Source organism: Stegodyphus dumicola, chromosome 3 (assembly GCF_044657685.1).
Source record: "Stegodyphus dumicola isolate Sdum_Otavi_A_Nest chromosome 3, ASM4465768v1".
NCBI classification, from domain to species: domain Eukaryota; kingdom Metazoa; phylum Arthropoda; class Arachnida; order Araneae; family Eresidae; genus Stegodyphus; species Stegodyphus dumicola.
Window position 1 is genome coordinate 201,741,144 of NC_140770.1, and position 21,518 is coordinate 201,762,661.

The window sequence follows — 21,518 nt, forward strand, 5'->3', positions numbered from 1 at the left end:
CTAGTTTCGATGGTTTTACCGAACCACCATCTTCAGCTGCAAAACCGCAAATGAACAAGATAGGAAATAATGATTACATAAGATAAGAAAGCCTGGACAAGAATAAGCAAGTGGCGCCATCTGTTGGTGAAACCAGAACTAAAACATAATTTCTTTAAAGGCCGAAGGCAAATTTGGATTGGAATTAGGATCGTTAACTAGAACAGAAAGATTTTTATGAATGTGAAATGCCTCTAGAAAATCCAGTTCTCCAATGAAAGATGTTTTTTGAATAATTTTGGCAGCAGAAAAACTGAAAGAGTGGTTTTCGGACCAACAATGTTGAGCAACAGAAGACATCTGTGTTTCCTTTTTTCTAACATATGACTCATGTTCCTTGACGCGAAATTTTAAGGCTCTCTTAGTTTGGCCAATGTACTTCAGTACTACGGTTTACCGTAAACCTTCATCGGTTTGCCTTCCACCACACTTTAAATCATGTCATCCGACTAAACAAAAGTTAGCTTCATTTTATTCCTATGTTTTCCGTGCTCTTCAAGTTTGCTCCTCCAAACTAGCCCTTGATGAAGAACTAAAGTATTTAAAAGCAATAGCTATTGACAGTGGCTTTCCACCCAACATTATTAATCAAGCAGTTAAAAAATTCTCATCTCAACACACTAAAAGTCACACTCTTGTTTTAGGAGATTATAAAAATTCTGTTGTCATTCCCATCAGTTAGCTATAAAGTTGCACATATTTTGCAGAAATTTAACTTTCGGGTTGTTTATTCTCCCAACAATAAAATTCCGAGTTCCATACTCAAGGACCCCATTCCGGATATGAATTCCTGGGGTATTTATAGGATTCCTTGCCAGTGTGGTTTAGTTTACATTGGCCAAACTAAGAGAGCCTTAAAATTTCGCGTCAAGGAACATGAGGCATATGTTAGAAAAAAGGAAACACAGAAGTCTTCTGTTGCTCAACATTGTTGGTCCGAAAACCACACTTTCAGTTTTTCTGCTGCCAAAATTATTCAAAAAACATCTTCCATTGGAGAACTGGATTTTCTAGAGGCATTTGACATTCATAAAAATCTTTCTGTTCTAGTTAACGATCCTAATTCCAATCCAAATTTGCCTTCGGCCTTTAAAGAAATTATGTTTTAGTTCTGTTTCACCAACAGATGGCGCCACTTGCTTATTCTTGTCCAAGCTTTCTTATCTTATCTAATCATTATTTCCTATCTTGTTCATTTGCGGTTTTGCAGCTGAAGATGGTGGTTCAGTAAAACCATCGAAACTAGTCCTGTGAAAATTTTGTAAATATAACGCTGATTTTTGTTGTTTGATTTCTGAAAGAGAAAAAAGTTGGAAAAACTTACGCGGCCATCGGCCCCAGGTGTGTCTTTTAGGCACTTTTCCGGTTTATTTAAAAGCCAGACGAAGGTTGCCACATTGGGGCTAGTCAGAAATAAATTAGATAAAATACAACGAACCTAGCTGCTGCTTCTGACCAGATGCTTTAAAAATTGTTTCGACAGATATTGGCGGACTGCTACCTGTTAGGTGCTTCTATAATGAAATGCTGGCCATTTCCGTCCGTGTAATGGCTCAAGGCTATTAAACAAAGCGCCCGGCCATTAAAAAAATATTAATATATGTACAGACTCACTGTCTCGTCCGGAAGCACTAGCAGATGCTGTTAACGCAAATATCTTGGTTTCATATATAAAAGATCTTAGTACATGAAGAAAAAAGAAACCGGGTGAAAGCCCATATTAATGTTATAGGAAATGAGATGGCCGGCATGCTATCCAAAGGGGCTTCTATGGGTAATGCCGGGGATGTGTCTGATATTCAGATATCAAAATAATTATAATTGCTAAAATGAAGGATTTTTATTATGATCGTTGGAAAGATAAATCGAACATTTCGGAAAAAAAAAAAGGAAGATTTTTTCTAAAACTATGAGAATGATATGTGATTCTGATCACAATTAAATAATTACTGGTCACGGGCGCTTCCTGGCGTGCATGAAAAGATTTAATTTGCAAAATAATAGTCGTTATAATTTTTGTAGTGAAGGCAATGTACTATATTTCGTTGAAGACTGAGTATTATTGCGACATGTTCGGGAAAACATGGCAACATAAAGGATTCTATTGTCCCAGGAAAGACTTTAGATTTGCAAAGGATTTGATGAGATTTATAAATGGCAATGTAGCAATATTGGGAATTTCGATTTGATGTTTTAGCAGTATTTTTGCTGTAATCTGTGTTGGGTGTGCTGCGTTAACCATGAAGCCGATCATTACCAACCAGGAGGTGTGCAGCACATATTACAATACGCAGGAGAAAATAATCAGTTGCATATGTCTTTGATATCTTCCGCCGACTTTGATATCTTTATTTTACATTGCTACGTCACATCCTTCACAATGCAATTTCAGTTTCACGTTTGATGAATGAATTTTAAATGATCCATTTCCTTGAAGCGAACAGAAGTCACAGTTCCCACATACAACAGGTTTTCAAACTGTTCTTAATTCTTACCTTGTTTATTCGATAGAATATTAGAGTAACATTAATTTATGACCCAAAATTTCTATTGAAAATAATTCTCCCATTTGAAAAATAAAAATTTTTTGTCGAAATACTTGCGATTTAAGGATTGCAGTATACAAGAGAAAAATATTTAAGCTGCCACTAAGTAAGAAAGCATATATGACACAACACATCAGCATTCATTACATATTTTAGAATTTATGTCCTTTTTACAAAATGATGTGATAACTGCTTTTATATCGAACATCTTACGGGCTTTTAACTCATGAAACCATTGAGTGATATTCAAATTATCTCGGAGAAACGATTTTACAAGCACTGGAGCAAAAACGTTTTACTGAAGAAGACAGACACAAGAGTTACGACTTTCATTCGAACTCCACTTTAAACCTCTCCGATTCCTTACAATTACTGAATGTCAATGACCGCTTGAGGTTATGCTCACATATATATTGACAACGAGCTGCGAAGTTGACAGATTTTTGAGATATTTCGTGACGCTTGGAGTTACATTAGCACAATAGGTGATGCTTTGCTTGACCTGTTAAATAGCATAATTCATTTTCGCAGCTCTCCCAGTGGAATATGATGTTCAACGGTATAATTTATTGACACTGAGAAACATAAATAGGAATGATGGCTACAAAATTGGCCATTTCTTGTTGGGAAGCTTGTTAGATGATGTGAAAGGATGGGTACAATGATTGCAATAGTTTCAAAAGTAAGTGATTTTTATTTTTAGTCAGGACAAAATTTTAACCCTTGATATGCAAATAATTTTCTTTTATACAGCTGTAATCTGCGATTAGAAAATAATTTTTTTTTGCCCTTTGTTTACATAGCTAAAACGCCATTTTAATATTTTATTTCCGAAACATAATTTAGGACACACAATATCAAATGTTTTGAGAATTTTATTTAAAAAATGAAAGTGAACTTGGCCATTGACGCTTTTTAACCAAAGCAGCATTTTAACTGTGGACGAAAAGATACAAATTATTGTAATAGCGTGAAATATTTGTCTTAGTTGAACTGGTTTGATATTTTAGTACTTTACTGTAAACATGATATGTTAATTATTATTTAAATTAAGAGTTTTAGGTCATAAAGTAAATATGCATAAAAAATAAAATCGAAACTAAAAGGATTTAGATCTAAGACAGATATATACTCGTACATGCTCTTCAGCGTTCATTGATTTACAGCGTACAGAGTTGTGATTCTACTTAAATGTAAATTTAGATGCCCCCTAAAAAGGCTTCCAACAAAAAATGCATTTTTCAACTGGAGCGTTTTCATAAATTTTAATCTAAAAATAAAAAATGATAAATGTAATTAATTTACATCGAAATTTATTAATATAATTTGCAGTTTTCTCATAAGAAGTTATACAATTGGTACATCTTAAGGCAAACATAAAATGACAATTTTAGCAAAAAACAGTGTTTGGCATTTGTTTGTTTTCTATGTAACTGTAGTTTTAGACATGCTTTTAATTTTTATTTAATAATATTTAAATAAACTCTTATGTGCTGCAAGGCATCTTCTAAGAAGTTTCCTGCGTATACTCAATAATAGAAATTCGGAAAGCTATCTGACCACTGTAAGCAGACAACATTCTTACATTTTAGGCAGCTGAAATATTAAGGAATAAGAGGTTCTCCATGGATTGTGTGCTGTCATTTGTGATCAGAAATTCAAACTCTTTCTGTCCTTTGAGTAGCTAAATTTCTGTGAGGTTTCATCCGCAAGCCGGGTTTTAGAAATATTTGCTATCTTAAATATTTGAATTTATTATGTAGAAAATCTTCGGAGTATCATTGCATCTTTGAGATTCTTCATGGGTTTGCAATGATGAGTGAGCGGGATCTCAAGTTTATAGCATCCAACTTCCAAATACTGTGGCCACCAAAATATTTATGTTCAAGGATGTTGGAAGCTTTATACCAAAAACCCAGCTACTCTTTAGATGACGCCACAGTGCACGTTATTCTAAAGATTAAGTATGGACACTTCAGGAAACAAATTGCGTTTTAAACCTGAATACTGCAATAAATTTAATCCATGGTAAATTTAGTCGTCCAGTCACCTTATTCTTTGACCCGACATGGGTTCTTTAAAAGGATGCTGTTAACGAGATGTTCTTTGGCAAGCTATGTACGCGCATCGCATACCCTCCTTTAATCATCCGTATACGATATGGTTGGAATCTCTGGAAATTGTAATAGATAAGAACCTTCTCGACAGCTCGTGTAATAACCCTATCCCATTTGAGGAGTTATAGATAAAAATGTATCTTGTTGTGCTGTCGACTGATGTCTTTATGAAGAGTCGAGACATCTTCTGGAGAATTATATGCGTGAGCTATCGAGTTTATGCCATCCTCTTAATCATATTAATTGTACTGCAATCGGTCTCCAGAGACAACTAGAAATAAAAAAAAATAATGAAGTTCTTTTTATAACAAGTCTTTATGTGAGGCAAAATGTTTTACACTATTTCACAACTATGTTCAACATTTGAGCTTGACAACACGAAAGGATATTTCATGATAACTATAGAGGATGATGCACGTAAAATGATTTCGTAAGTAGCTCTAATTTGCAATTATGAAAGCTGTCCAGCAGCTTTTGGATCTAACATTTCAAATCTAGTTCACTGCTGACTATTAAAACTGCCGTACCATGAAAAATGCAGTTGACCATATATGTTCAAGAAATATGTATCCTGGAAGAACAAAATGGCTAAAATTTAAATAATAAATAATTTAATAATTTAATTTAGAATTACAGATTATGCAGAAATCAGTAGCCACAGTCCAGCATTGTCCTGTTGAAAGATGAAGCTTCAAAGGCGCCTATAATAAGTCCCCGCTACGCACATTAAAATCTCAGTAATGTAACAGTTGCTATAAATTATAGTCAAAATACGAGGCACATAGATTAGAAGTGAAGGAAGAATGGAATGTTTTATCTCATGCCATCCCAGTCTTAAGCCGTCTTACCAATGAAAATGCAAGCCTGTAATTTTCTTCCCCCTTGGTGCTTCCGCACTTAGATATGACCATATGATATCACGATGACTCAGATATCACGATGGTTTAAGAAATTCGTAATCTGAGACGATGCCACAATATTTGTGCGTTAATCTGTTGAATGCACCATGTAGTAGGTAGCGGCAAGGGTAGCATCTATGAGGTAGCAGCAAGGGAGACAAAAGAAATGGACTACCATTACTTGACAATCCGAAATGTTGCAGACGTCTTCGCATCATATAACGTAGTGATAAACTTACGTATTAGTTAGTAGACCTTGCGTATTAATAAAACTTCTGTAAACAATTAAATTAGGCTAATAATTACAGACTATTTCAATGAGAAGCAATTCGATAACAAAATTTATTTATTTAAATAACTCTTGTCCGGCTCTTTTTAATTTTGCTGATGCATTTAGATTGCATCAACACTATATAACAGGGTTTCTCAACCGATGGTACGCGTACCACTGATGGTACGCAAGAGAAAAATAGGTGGTACGCAAAGAAGCGAAGTATTTTTAACTAATAAATTAAAAAAGTAAAATTACAAAATCTTGATAGAGGTTTTTCTCTAACACTCGTAAATTTATGCGATTTGAGCTTTGTTCAAAGGTGGTGGTGGTAGTAGTACTTTGTAATGGTGGCACTAAAGGTTTTTCGGTTTTTGTTTAGATGCTACGCGTTAGTCAAATGGTTGAGAACCGCTGCTATATAACATTCAAATTGATTTATAGCATTTTATAATTTAACTATATAACATATAATTGATTGTCTAATATGGCAATATTCAAAATGATTGTATAACATTGTATAATTCAAGTGTATAAATTGTATAACATTGTATAATTCAACTGTATAGATTATATAATTGCTTATATAACATAGTATAACTTTGCATTATTCAAACTGACTGATTGCATAACATTCAAATGCATCAGAGAACTAAGTATTCGCATAAGTTAATTTTACTGTTATGTAATTTACCAGCTAATTGATTCTGTGGTTTGCATGAAAATCGTTTCTACAGTATGAGTAAAATTAATCCAAATAATGTATTATAGTGCAATAAAACAACACAAATTTAAACTTACAAAGGAGATAGAAATAAGGCAAATGTACGAATTATGTTTGAAATATGAAAAGAGTTAATGAATAGGATGAATTGAGAAGTTATTTAAAAAGCGGATTTGCAATTAAAACGTTTTCTCCATTTTATAGTGCTGCCATCTGCTGTATAAAATACGATTAAAGTTTTTAACTTACATTTTTTATTTACTAAAATATCATTCATTTCAAAATATATATTCGTTCTCATTAATTAATTAATATTCAAAACTAATTAGTTTATAATTCATTAGAATTACAAGTTATTTTGCCTAAAATATGTCTTTAAATTAATTAATTATTTCCAGTCTTGTTTTATGAAAAACACTCTTTAATAAATTTCTCAAATGTATTTAGAAAAATATTCGTCTGTCTTGGTTCTTAAGCTCAAAAATACTTCAGAAAATGATACGACTATTATTTGAATTAGCTTTATTTCAGTTTTTCAGGAAACGTTTTAGCTAAAACTGTTTTGCTAAAATTATGTAACAACTAATTCTCAAGTAGTGAATATCGGTATAAAATTGCAGTACAATGTTTTATTAAATAAATATAGAACTTAGCTTTTTTTATTTTTTAACGATTAATTTTTCAGATTATTAAACTCATATTCTTGTAAGAAACTAATATTTTCTACACTTTATGATACTAAAAATTGTGTACTTCTTTTTGAGAATCGCCTTAATAGAGCTACCACGGTCTTTTACTTTAAAACAGGCACTTCAAGGTAATTTTCTGCGAACCGGCTTGCCATAGTAACCATGCTAACGACATCTGCGGAAGATAGTTGAAATTAATTTCAAGTATAGTAGCAAATGAGATGAAGACAACAAATGCTGAACGGTGATGATGAAATGTTACGATCCTTAACGCTCAACGCTACGATTCGTAGCGTGTGTAGCGTAACAATCGTCAATGATGTAGGGTGAAAAAGACCTTGAAGTGCCTATTTTGAAGTAGTGGACTATTCTGATATGAACAATGAAATTACACATTTACTAGTTTATCTGATACAGTTTCAACAATCGCGTGTTTCTCTAGCCCTCTCAATGCTGATTGTATAAAATCAAAGTGACGAAAAATAATTACATCAAATTGTCGTGAATTATCTTATAGGGACATTAAAGCCCTATTCAAAAGAATTTCATTTAACAAAAATCTTTTTTTTTTTAACTGAAACTGTGAGGAAAATTAATTCTTAAATTTTTTTCACTGCACATCGTCGTTTTCTCATTATTTAAAGAAAGTGTATATTTCAAACCATAAACAAATGATTACAGTGTATTTAAATTCAAAATAATAGACTGTGAAATATTTGTCCTTGAAATGACCTGCATTCACTGATCCATTCGGGTGAAAAATTTCTCTGCTGCCAAAAATGAGCATCTGAAAGATTTCAGCAAATTATAAAAAGTTTTATATTGCAACCTAAATTCATTTTTTCTCTTCTGTGAAGAGGCACCATGGAACGCAATCAATTCGTATGGTGGAATTGTGGATTTTAATCCCCTTTACGAAGATGACGGTATTTTCCCAGATGTTACATCTGATTGTCTGATCGCTACTATAAAAAATTAGCTCTTTTTTCCCAAAATTAAGGCCCAAAACTTTCTTTAGTGAGTTAAATAAAAAATACAGTCTTAAAGGAAAATGCTGACCTTTTTTTTTTATATGAATTCAAAAAATAATCTTGGAAAAAAAAAGGTATCATAAAATGGGATAATTTTCTTTTCTATGAAAATAAGCCTTATCCTGTGTTATTCGAAACTGCTCCACCTCAACGAGTTCGAATAAGCAGGATAATGTTATAACGCATAAAAATCTACTGACTGTCTTTCATCAACTTAGTCCTATAGAATACGATTAGCAAAACTAAAGCAGCGCCAGTAAGATGGAAAACATTTTATATTAATTTTCATATTGGTGTAACTAAATCGTTAGCTTAAAACAAAGTTAGACGCATCAAAGAGGTCTAGTGATGTCACAAAGTGAAATATTTGAGTATGTGAGATAAAATCATCCCCATTTATTAGAACACTTCGGCACATTTCCTTATTTTCCATCGTAATGCAAAATTCCTTTGATTAATGGCAATATTTGTTACTACCATTAAAAAGTATCCTATATTACAGAAAAGCATATGTGTATGCCATAGAGGCAAATTGCTGATCAGTATTCATGTGTACAGAGTGTTATGTATTGCCATATTATTTTTATGTACTCTACACTGTTTATACTTGGCGCGTAAATTGATTAAATTATCCATGTGACGAAGATACACGAATTTGCTCCGGATGTCTTCACATGTAAACACATGTAAAAATTGGTAAGCGTAGAATTTTAAAAAGGTTCCAAATTTTTTGGTTAATTGTTTTTGGTCTTCTGTCTTCTTTGCTTATTTATAAAGTTTATACGAACAATTAACACGCAAAAGTACTAACTCAGTTGTTTGAAAGCGCTGGAAAATATCAATATGTTTAATTTAATTATTTATTGTTTTGAAGCTGAGGATGGCAATGATTTGCAAAGCAATTTAAAATTGAATACTAAATTTATATCTTTTATTTTGAGAAAGAGGTAAGATGTTATTTTTATGCATTTAAAATTGTGAATTTTAAGTTTTCAATAATACAATCAATAGGATGTTATATTGTGATCTAATTTTATGATTTGCATTTTGAGAACTGTTTTGATGTTAGTTTTAAAATAGTATGAGATGAATGAGCTATAAGGGCATGAGTTGCCTGGTTTAGTTATTGTTTCCAGAATTAGCAGTGATATCAGCATCTTGGTTAATATAATTCAGAAAGATGAAAAAAAAAAAAAAAAAAAAAAAAAAAGCGAAGAAAAAAAGAAGGGGGAAGGGAAAGAAAATGTGAGTGGCGTGGACGCACTCAGCTGATCAATGTTTGCATTTGCAAACAATGCTTTCGAATATAATATATCAGTATTCATGTGTACAGAGTGTTATGTATTGCCATATTATTTTTATGTACTCTACACTGTTTATACTTGGCGCGTAAATTGATTAAATTATCCATGTGACGAAGATACACGAATTTGCTCCGGATGTCTTCACATGTAAACACATGTAAAAATTGGTAAGCGTAGAATTTTAAAAAGGTTCCAAATTTTTTGGTTAATTGTTTTTGGTCTTCTGTCTTCTTTGCTTATTTATAAAGTTTATACGAACAATTAACACGCAAAAGTACTAAGAAGCACTTATACAAAAGTACTAAGAAGCACCGTACTTAGTACAAAAGTACTAAGAACGGTCAGAAGCACTCTGAGAGAGATTACCAAGCAGTCAAAAAAAAAAAAAAGATTTTTGTTCTGTCTGTGTCTCTTGACGAGTTAATATCCCTCATCATCCAAAAATATCTTATTTCTTTCCAAGTACTCGCGAGATAGAATCAGTATATAAAAATATTTTTAAAAATTATTCCATGCTAATTACTAATGATTGAAAACAAGTGTTGAACATTAGATAGGATTCAGGTACGTTGTCTGGTCATTTTAACTTAAAACATATTTGAACAAACTTAGACTCAGCTCTTCTTTCACACATCTTAAATGCGTGAAATGTGCTTTCCTTTTACACATCTTAAATGTGTAGGGTATTGAATTTGAGTTGAGACAAAATCTTTCAGATCTTGATTTTACTTATCCTAAAGGTTAGTAACTTATTTTAGTAAACATTAGAAAGCTCACTTATTCGATTCACTAGAGATTCGGGAGCCTACTAGTGCACTATATTTATAGTTAACTATTCTAAATAAATCTTGGACAATAAGTATTTAACACCTATATCTCCATCATAATATAAATAAACATATGTTTTATCGCTGACAGCAGAAGTTTCTATTTTGTTTTATATTGCTATTTCGTGATGTAACTATGTTAAAAAGTTTAAATAATGTGATCACGAGAAAATGTGGAATTTTTCTGCCAAATTTCTTTCCTTGAACAGTTAATAGTGAAGTTAATTAATAATATAACAATGATGTGTGTTAAATTTGGCTTTTTCTCTTTTCTCTTTTTTTTCCTTAAATATAAAAACGTTTAAAAATCTTAAGAGTTTTATATCTAATGCATTCTTAACAGCCTCTATGGAAACAGTTTAGTAATAAATCTTTGGTTTATTACTAAACTGTAATAAAGGTTTATTACTAAACTTTAATAAGTTTAGTACTCTTACAAGTCTTTGGTTTATTACTAAACTTTAATCAAGTTTAGTAATAAATCTTTGGTTTCTGTACATACAGTGGTTCCCCAAGGTGTTCGTACACTTCCGAGTTTCAGTAAAATATTGCTTTACTCTTTAATAAAAATTAATAGTTGAGAATGAGAATTTTTTAATAATACCTAAGAATCCCCCTTAGCAAAAATACATTAGTTTTTTTATGAAAATAGTAAAAGTTTTCTTTTTTTAAAATCAATAATAAAAGTAACAAAACATTTACTTCACAAAAGTCTACTTTAATGAAATCTGCACATATTAGTAAATATTAATATTTCTGTTAGTTAGTAATTGTAGGATATCTTGCAGCATTTATGACACCTTTGAAATGTTTGGGTATAGAATTCACCATTTTTTTTTTTTTTTTTTGAATTATCTGCGTTAATGTTCCTTCATTCCTCTATCTTTCCAGTTTTTAGTTCGGTTTTCGTTTTTATGTTGTGCCTTCGTATTCTAACCTCTGATTCCATATTCTATCGGATTTTAATCCACTGATTAAAAGGGTTAAAAACTGAGGTGGTGTTTTCAGAATTTGTGGACAATGATAGACTCTCCAATGGCGAACGTTGAGGGCCATGTGCTTAGGATCGTTATCCTGATAAAAAAGCAAAGTTGTTTTTATACCCAAATTTTGGGTTGATAATTTTAAATTATCTTTTAAAATATTTGAATAAAAAGCATGCTTCATTATGCCATCAATGTATACTAAATTATCTAATCCTGATGCTCACATGTACCCCCTAACAAGAACACATCCACAGCTATACTTTACTCTTCCAATCAAGTTCTTGGGATTAAAGTTCCTCATTATTTCTTCTCCATACAATTGTATGCCCATCTGAACCCAAAACGTTAAATTTGCTTTCATCTGCAAATTAGACATGGTTCCAACACGCTTCGGGCTTATTTACCATTGATTTTACAAAAGAAAGAATAAGGTTTCTATTTTTTGCACTTAACAATAAATTTTCTTCGAGCAGAGCACCCATGTATTCCAGCTTATCTGAGTACTCTTCGAACAGGCTCAGGTAAAACTAAAGTAGAAAATGCTTCAGTAAATTCTGCAGAAATCTTTACAGCACGCAAACGTGGATTTTTCACAAATTTTCTAACTACAAATCTCTGATTGCCTTACTTTAACTTTGCAAGATGACTTCTTCTTTATTTTCGATCCGATTTTCTTCTTTAAAGCGATTTATCATATACTGCAACGTAGAATGGGATAAATTTACTAATTTAGCGGTCCCAGATCGATTTCCCCCCTTATGATGAAAAATGATCAATTATCGAATGATATTTGTTGTTTCATTTCGACTGCGACCCATTTTTAAATATAAAATAAAATATAGCGAAGTAAACAAGCAAAAAATAAAGCCAAGAAAATTGTTAAATGTTACCAAAATGCAAAATTTTTTTAAAAAGTGGGAGACGATAATTTTATTTATGAAATTTTACTAAGCTGTTTGGGTGCATGACCTTTTGTGACGCATCTATGCCTCCTTACATTTTCCAAATATAAAAAAGGAAAATAAGTCAGTAGTAACAAAAAAAAAAATGTTTAGATTTATTTAAAATCACATGGAGATGATATGAAAAATATTGAGCTTGTAATGTTCCTCGCTTTTATTATACTAAACTAAGTGTTGAGGAACCTAGTGAACTACTAAGCGAATAATTGCTGAAGTCAAAGAACAGAAACGTAAACTCAAGAAGGGTTTATTAACCTTTATTGCTCAAATCAGAGATTCACCGATGGCCCCTTTCTCAGAGCGTACAACAAAGCCTTACTTAGGCTTAACTTCAAATGTAAGAAATAAGAACTATCCAATGACTAACTAAAGAGATTTAGCCGAAGCTAACATAAATTCTAACCTAGTTGGCCCGTAATAATGAATTAGCTAGTGAAGCTGTCAAACGGCACGTAATACGGCCGAGCGTAGTAACATTTAGAGAGACGTAGTAAAAGACAAATGCGCGCTATTCAGAAATCCTAATTCTCTCTCTTCACAGTGGAACTTTGACATAGATACTTTCTCCTAGCTAGGAGAGGTAGGAAAGTGATATAAACTTAAAATAGCTGTTATAAAATTAGGATATACCTTTATATTCTAATTTAGTTCCGAGCTACAGTACTTTTTCTGCAATTTCTTATAGTGTACGAATGCTTCTGGGGAGCCATTGTAATGATGTTTTAAATCCATCATGGTTTTGTATTTTTCTTCTAACTGCAAAGTAAAGTGAGATTATTTATATAAAACTATAATTCATGAGGTATTGATTTTGTTTATTATTCGACCACTGTTACTTAACATCAATGCATTTAGTTATTCAGAAGAAAAAATACACTACTGTTGTTTGTGGTTACCGTCTGCTTATTAAAGAATTTAGTTATTTTCCCATAAGAGCATTAGCTTTGCGTAAATACAAACGATATTATATTAATATAGTTTGTGAGTGGCAACAATATTTGTTTCAGTTCATTGTTGTCGTAAAACGAATGTTCTTTAAATTTAGGTATTAGGATGCAGTATTCTGTCGACGTGCTTAGTAGAATTATATGCTACATATGAAAACGTTTTTAATTAAGAATCTTGGATGTGTATTGTTTCTTTATTAATTCCTTCTTGAAGCCTGAAGCTCAAAAGTAGATAGTTTGCCAGAAATTTCGGTGGATTTTTGCAATGCATCTTAGACATTTTTTATGCACAAGTATTTAATCTGAAATAAACTTTTTAGCATTTATTATATTCATTTTTGCTATTTTAGGTGCTACTTTTTTTTCTAATCAAATATGCATACTGTGAAGTTAACACTCAAGTTGTAGTAGAAGAAACGCCTATACAATACGTAAGAAAAAAACATTTTTTCTTAATTTTAGATGCTTCTAATTTATTCTAAGTATGAGCAAACTGAAATATTTAACCAATTAACTAGCACATCTAAATATTTAGATGTTCTTATTTATCCTGTACGCATTCTGCATGCTCTGTGCTTTGCAATTATACTAATATCTATTACTATATATTACTATTATTACTATGTTTGTTAAAAAATTTTATCAACTTTGCACTATTAAAATTTTTTGATCATTAAATAGATAAGTGAAAGTTCACTTACCTTCTAAATAGGGCTGCCCTGAACTGCCTTCTTTCCTTCTTGTCGGTATCTGTCTCTATGATGAACTTCGATTTACTGCGCAACACAGCTATAAACTTTTTAAGAAATTTTAATTCGTATGAAAGATATCTACAAAATATTTACAAGTTATAATGATTACAAGCATAATTTATACGGAGACGGTCTGTCGTTATACATCTGTTAGACGCGTCAGCCGTTCAACTGATTACTTTTTGTCTCTTTCGCCAGAGGTGTAACAGCTTTAAATAGTATTAAAATCTTGTAGTTTAAATAATTTAAATAGATGAACATTAAGTTATTTGTGAATGGCAATATTCGAAACCAGACTCGAGTGCCACGTGCGACTCTCGCACGAAGAATGTAATTTATTTTTAAATGTTAGAATATGTTTTCTCTTTCTTGTTTGTATGTCGCCATTTTTTTGAGTGTTAAATAAAAGTTATTGCTGTGTTCCATCATTGGAATTGCTTCATTTCGTCAAAGAAGTATCACAGTCATAATTATTTTGGAGGCACCGACCAAGATCGAATAATCGTGCGTATTTTTATTTTATTAGTTCATCACTGAACATAATATTAGTGATACCAGATTATTACTTCCTGTTCATATAGAATTGCTTTATTTTATTAGTTCATCACTGAACGCAATATTAGCGATACCAGATTATTATTTCCTGTTAATATTAAATTGTCTTATTTTATTACCGTATTTGATATTATATTTAATATTCATTTTAGTTGTGCAGACGGTAGACATATATATATATTGCTCTATGTTATTATTCTTATTTTAATCACAATTAATGTGGTAGAGAGAATGAACTTCATATAATTTAAATATTTCATTTTTGAGGTATACGTACTTAACAAAGTGCATTTAATTTCGTGATTCCTGACTGCATTAATTAATTAAAGTAATTGAATTGAGCTATTTTGAGGAAATATAAAGAAAACAGTGTTCGTTAATTTTAAACATAGAAACAATGTCTTACTTAGGAAGAACTCGTAAGGAAGATTTGCAAAATCTCGCGGCTGAACTGGGAGTTCATGTGACTGCAGATTTGAAAATAGTCGATTTAAAACAGAAAATTGTTGAAAGTAGAGATTATGATGAAGTATTCGTCAAAGGAGTCTTAGACACAATAATAGAAGAACGGAAAGTGAGGGAGGAAAGGGAAGAACGGAAAGAGAGGGAGGAAAGAGAAGAACGGAAAGAGAGGGAGGAAAGGGAAAGAGAAGAACGGAAAGAGAGGGAGGAAAGGGAAAGAGAAGAACGGAAAGAGAGGGAGGAAAGGGAAAGAGAAGAACGTAGGAGACAGGAAGAAGCGGAAGAGCGGAGAAGGAAAGAACAGTATGAATTAGAGAGATTGACTTGAAGCAGAGACAAAGTCTCAAAATACCGGACAGATCCGGCCGAAAACGGAGCTGCGTCACCTTATGCAGAAATTCGATGACAAGAAAGGAGATATCAGTCTATATTTGCTATTGTTTGAAAGGCAAGCAGAATGGGCTAAAATTGATAAAGAAGAATTTGTATCTCATTTACTAGGACTACTTCCTTACGAAGTAACCCAGTTAATAGCTAGAGAACCCTCCGATAAAGCTAAAGACTATGAACACGTAAAGAATTTATTGTTAAGACGGTTTAAACTAAGCCCGGAAAAGTTTAGGCAGAAACTTATGAAACATCAAAAGAGTACCGAATCCACATGGGTGGATTTCAATTATGAAATAGAAAATTATTGCAAGGAATGGGTGACTGGTCTAGGAGTTAAGACTTTTGATCAGTTGCTAGATTTGATGGTGATTGACCAACTTAAGCGTCGAGTTCCTCCTGAAATTCGAGATCATTTTCTTGATGAGTGGGTAGAGATGATTTCATCTAAAAAATTAGCTGAAAAACTTGATGCCTATGAAAACGTTTGCGGAAACTTTAAAAAAAAGCCTGTAGTGGATAGGCAGAAAGAAAGATACAATGCACTAACTCAAGGTAAATTGAGTTCAGATAATAAAAATAAAACTGAAAACAAAATGTCATCAGGATTTAATACGCAAAGCTTGTTTCATAGACCTAGAAGTCCACGTCCAGATGATAAATATGAAAAACGAAAGACGCCACAATGCTATCAGTGTGGGTCCTATCAACATTTAAGGCCCCAATGTCCAAAACTTAAGAATAGTACTGAATCTCCTGCTAATCTTAACAGAATTAGTGCAAAACCAGAGGATAAATTTCTATTACCTTATACTAGTATGGGTTACGTAAATGGTCATAAAATTCCTATATTAAGGGATTCAGGTGCTAGTATTGATATAGTTTGTCGCAAATACATCACGCCGGAAATGCTGACAGGTGAAAATGTGTGGGTGCAACAGCCATTAGACTTGAATCCAACCTGTTTACCATTGGCTGAGATCGAACTAAATTGCGATCTTGGGCGAGTAATAACTAAGGCTGCCATTATTAGAAATGAACTCGACAAAGGAAGGTATTTATTAGGCAATCGAACTTTTGCACTGTTGAATAAACAAAGAAAGGAGCCTGATAGTTGTCCTCACCAGGTTAATGCTGTCTCTACTAGAGCTCAAAGGAAAAGAGAAATAGCTGAAGAGAAGCTCTTGGAACCGATGAAGGAAGAAAATAAAGCATCCAGATATGTTTTTGAAGAAGAAGATAATTTACCGGAACTAAATACGGAAGATGAAGCTCTCATGAAACTGGTAAAAATTGACTCAGAAGAAATTGCACAACTTCAGCTTGCTGATAAGGAACTGTCTAAAATCATCCAAGAAGTTAAAGAAGGTACATGCAAAAATGAGAACTATAGTCTGACAGGAAAAGAACTTTTAGTTAAAAAAACGACGGATAAAATGGGCTTTGAAAGACAGCTTGTCGTTATACCTGAAAAACTAAAGCCGTCAATTATAAAGATGTGCCACGAAGGAACTTCTGGTCATTTGGGTGTCAAAAAGACCAAAGACAGACTTGCTAGATATTTTTACTGGACGAGGTGTTACAAAGAAACTGAAGATTTTGTAAGAACCTGTGATGCTTGTCAGCGCGCTGGAAAAGGAAATGACAAAAAGAAGGCTCCAATGACATTAGTACCAGTAATTTCCGAAATATTCACTAAAATAAATGTCGATGCCGTTGGTCCGCTACCTATTTCAAAGACTGGAAAAAAATATATTATTACAGCTCTGTGTATGTCGTCCAAATATCCAGATGCTGTAGCGGTGACAGACATTTCTTCGCCATCTGTGATTGATGCTTTCTTACAGATTTTCAGTCGTATGGGTTTCCCAAAAGTGTTCCAAACAGATCAGGGGACCTCTTTCGTCAGTGCTTTGACAGAGGAATTTTTGGAGCGTTTCGGCATTAAACATGTAAGAAGCTCTGTGTATCATCCGCAGAGTAATCCCGTTGAGCGATTCCATAGAACGCTAAAAAGGGTGTTAAGAGTCGTATGTATAGGAGCGACTTCGGATTGGGAGAATTATCTACCATCAGTTCTTTTTGCTCTCAGAACAGTCACACACGAAAGCACTGGTTTTACACCAGCAGAATTAGTTCATGGCAAAAACCTACGAACGCCAGTCACTTTACTTTATGAGCAGTGGCTAGAACCGATTGAAGAAAGTAATAATGTTGTCAGTTACGTTTTCAAACTTATTAATCGAATGAAGAAATGCCAGGAACTTGCCGTGGAAAACATGAAAGAAGCTCAACAACGGAGGAAAACATGGTACGATCGAAACGCAGTGAAAAGAGAATTTGCTAGAGGAGATTTAGTTCTTGTTTTATCAACGAATCGTCAAAATAAACTAGAAGTACAGTGGAAAGGACCTGGAAAAATAGAGCAGAAAATTTCAGAAACCAATTATATTGTAAGTTTCGAGGAACAAAATGAGCCAAATCAAGTATATCACATTAACATGCTTAAACCATATTACAAAAGACCAGAAATGATTAATATGATAACTGAAGTGGAAGGAGACTTAGAAATGGACATTCCTCGTTTACCTTCCAATCCAAGTATATTAAATTTCTCGGACATCATAGAAGAGAATGAACTCGAGAAAAGGTTGAAATCCGAGCACATAGAAGATTTACGAAAGATTTTATGGAAATATTCTGGTTGTTTTTCAAATAATCCTGGACTAACAAACTTAGTTTGTCACGATATTGAGCTATTAAATAACGAACCAATACAAATAAAGCCATACAGACTGTCACCCCGACAGACTGAAATTCTCAAAAGGGAAATACAGAAAATGCTCGATCTTAAAATTATAGAGCCGGGAGAATCGGACTATACATCTCCCATGATTTTGATAGAATCTTCATCAAAGGATCCTCGGCCTTGTATTGATTATCGTAAACTCAATGCTGTTACTAAAACTGAATACTATCCTTTGCCTAATATTGAAGAACGTATCGAAACTGTAGCAAAAGCAAAATATATTACCCTATTAGATTTATCTAGAGGCTACTGGCAAATTCCGTTAACAGAAAGAGCCCAAAGATATGCAACATTTGTAACTAGTTTTGGAAGTTTCAGGCCTCTACGTTTACCCTTTGGATTAAAAAATGCCCCATATTTTTTTAGCAAAGTTATGACTAAAGTCCTGGCTGCATGCGAAGGTTTCGCTGTACCATACCTGGATGACATTGCCATTTACTCAAAAAACTGGGAAGAGCACCTTAAAAACTTAACTTCTGTTCTAGAGAGAATACAGAAAGCAAATTTACGACTAAAACCATCAAAATGTAAATTTGCACAAGATCAAGTGAGATACCTAGGCCATGTTGTGGGACAAGGACAACGAACCCCGGATGAAGTAAAGATCCTGGCTGTAAAGGAGTATCCTACACCTAAAACCAAAACAGAAGTACGTGCTTTCTTAGGACTGGTAGGGTATTATCGCCAGTACATACCGAGATTTTCGGAAATTGCTTCACCCCTCACGGACGCTTTGAAGGGGGTAACAAAAAAAGGAAATATACAATGGTCTGAAATATGTGACAGAGCTTTTAAAAATTTAAAAGAGTTGCTATGCAAGAAACCAATTCTGTATGCTCCCGATTTTGATAAAAGGTTTATTATACAAACCGATGCCTCAGACAATGGCATGGGTATAGTACTATGCCAATTAGATGATGAACAACGTGAACATCCTATCTTGTATATAAGCAAAAAATTTACTAAGTTTGAAAAGAATTATTGTACTACTGAAAAGGAGTGCGCTGCTATCATCTACGCTATCAAGAAACTGCATTTTTATCTGGATGGTCAGCAAGAATTCTTGATTCAAACTGATCATAATCCTTTGGTCTGGCTACAATCCAACGCCAAATGTAACTCTAGATTGATGCGCTGGGCACTCTCATTACAACCTTATAATTTTAAGGTCATTCATCGCAAAGGATCTTTGCACAAGAACGTAGATGTTCTGAGTAGAATTAAGTAATGTAACTCTTAGTGTATGTAACCACGTTTAGAATTAATTTTATTGTTTAATGTATGCTCAACTAATGTATTTGAACGTTCTCCATTTCTTTCTTTTTAAATGTAGTGTAAAAGTATTGTTTAAAACTTAAAATTTTTTGGCCTGAAATTTAGAAATTTATAAGAGAAATAACCTTTGCTCTTTAAGCAAATGAGCAAGCCGAGCTTATTAAACTGCCAAATTTTACAGAACTTTTCCCTTCGGAAAAAGTCTCTCCGTTGGGGGAGAGGTTGTAACAGCTTTAAATAGTATTAAAATCTTGTAGTTTAAATAATTTAAATAGATGAACATTAAGTTATTTGTGAATGGCAATATTCGAAACCAGACTCGAGTGCCACGTGCGACTCTCGCACGAAGAATGTAATTTATTTTTAAATGTTAGAATATGTTTTCTCTTTCTTGTTTGTATGTCGCCATTTTTTTGAGTGTTAAATAAAAGTTATTGCTGTGTTCCATCATTGGAATTGCTTCATTTCGTCAAAGAAGTATCACAGAGGGCGTTCGTGGAAGTAAAGTTCTAGTAAGCAAACGCGACACTCCCACCTTGAGGTCCAGTATCAACAGAGGATGGACCTCAACTTACCTGTAGTTCAAGTCTTTTGAGATTTCGTCATACGTCGAGTTCTGTACCTCACTAGCATATCCGACTCAGGTGAAAAGTTGAGTTCAAGAGGTATGAGGTTCTTAGTAGGTCTTATAATCTCCCCTTGTGCAGTTTTCAGTTTTACTAATCTAATGTGTCCGTCGTGGGATGGAAAAATTTCCACGATTCTAGCTAAGGGCCAGTTTATCCTTTTTTCGTTGTTGGACACAATTACAAGATCACCAACTTTCACAGAAGATGGTTCGCGGATGAATTTTGAGCTTTGTTTTAGTTGCCCTAAATATTCTGATCGAAATCATTTTCGTAAATCTTTTCTCAATTTGTCTCTGTAAAGGTATCTTTTATTGAGGGATTTAGAATCCAAAAGATCTAATTCAGGAACTCCAGTCTCTGGAATTTCTGTTAGAAACATTGCTGGGGTGAGAGCTCTTAAATCCTTTACGTCTTCTGACAAATACGTGAGAGGACGGTTGTTCATAATGCTCTCGCAATCACAAATGATTGTCAACAATTCTTCATAGTTCAGAGAAGATTTTCCTAGTACCTTTCGAAGAATTCTCTTTAGTACTCCAATTAATCTTTCCCACCATCCTCCCCACCATGGCGAGGAAGGGAATAAATTTCCATTCAATTTTCTTAACTGTTGCGTTTTCTAAGATAGAATTCCAATCTATGGTCTTAAACAAATTATTTGATCCAACAAAATTGGTTCCATTGTCAGAGTATACAGTGACAGGTCTACCCCTTCGAGCGATGAATCGCCTGAAGGCGTGCAGGAAACTTTCGGTTGATAGAGATGAGACTAGCTCTAAGTGAACTGCTCTATATATTGCGCAAGTAAAAATGACGATCCATGTTTTTTGGCCTCCTTTTAAAATTAAGGGACCCGTCAGATCAACACCAATAATCTCAAAAATTAAAGCATCTCTTATTCTGTCTTCAGGTAGTGGCACTTGAGGAATCTTATATGAATCAGAGTCGAACCTTCGACATCATACACAGTTTTGGATAACCTTGCGTACGGTCTTCCTACTCTTTATGATCCAATATTTTTCACGCAAAGCGCACATAACGAATTGTACTCCAGCGTGACTTAGCCTTTCATGTTCAGATTTGATCAGTTTTAAGACTAATGGATGTCCTGAGGGAAGTAAAACTGGGTAACGAAAGTCAGCGTCATCGTCTCTCTGAAAGATACGTGTCTTCACTTTTATAAGGCCATTGGAGTCCATGATAGGTTCTAGAGCACGTATTCTTTTATCTTTTAATCCTTCGAAAGATTCTCGTTGGATGAGTCGGAAAACCACTGTTTCAGCTCCCTTTAGTTCTTAGACTGAAAT

The 21,518-nt window shown here is 33.4% G+C and overlaps 1 protein-coding gene across 4 annotated transcripts in view; it reads left to right on the forward strand.

The window, feature by feature from the left end:
- Positions 1–21,518, forward strand: part of LOC118198642 (uncharacterized) — a 114,974-nt gene that overhangs the window by 76,988 nt on the left and 16,468 nt on the right. For 2 of the 4 annotated variants that reach the window (XM_085813757.1, XM_035370377.2), the window contains one exon: positions 13,693–13,773. In XM_085813757.1, the coding sequence (XP_085669883.1) occupies positions 13,693–13,773 (81 nt within the window). Of the gene's footprint in view, positions 1–3,126; positions 3,268–13,692; positions 13,774–21,518 lie in introns of those variants that run through there. The other 2 variants (XM_035370379.2, XM_035370378.2) reach the window with 2 other exon arrangements.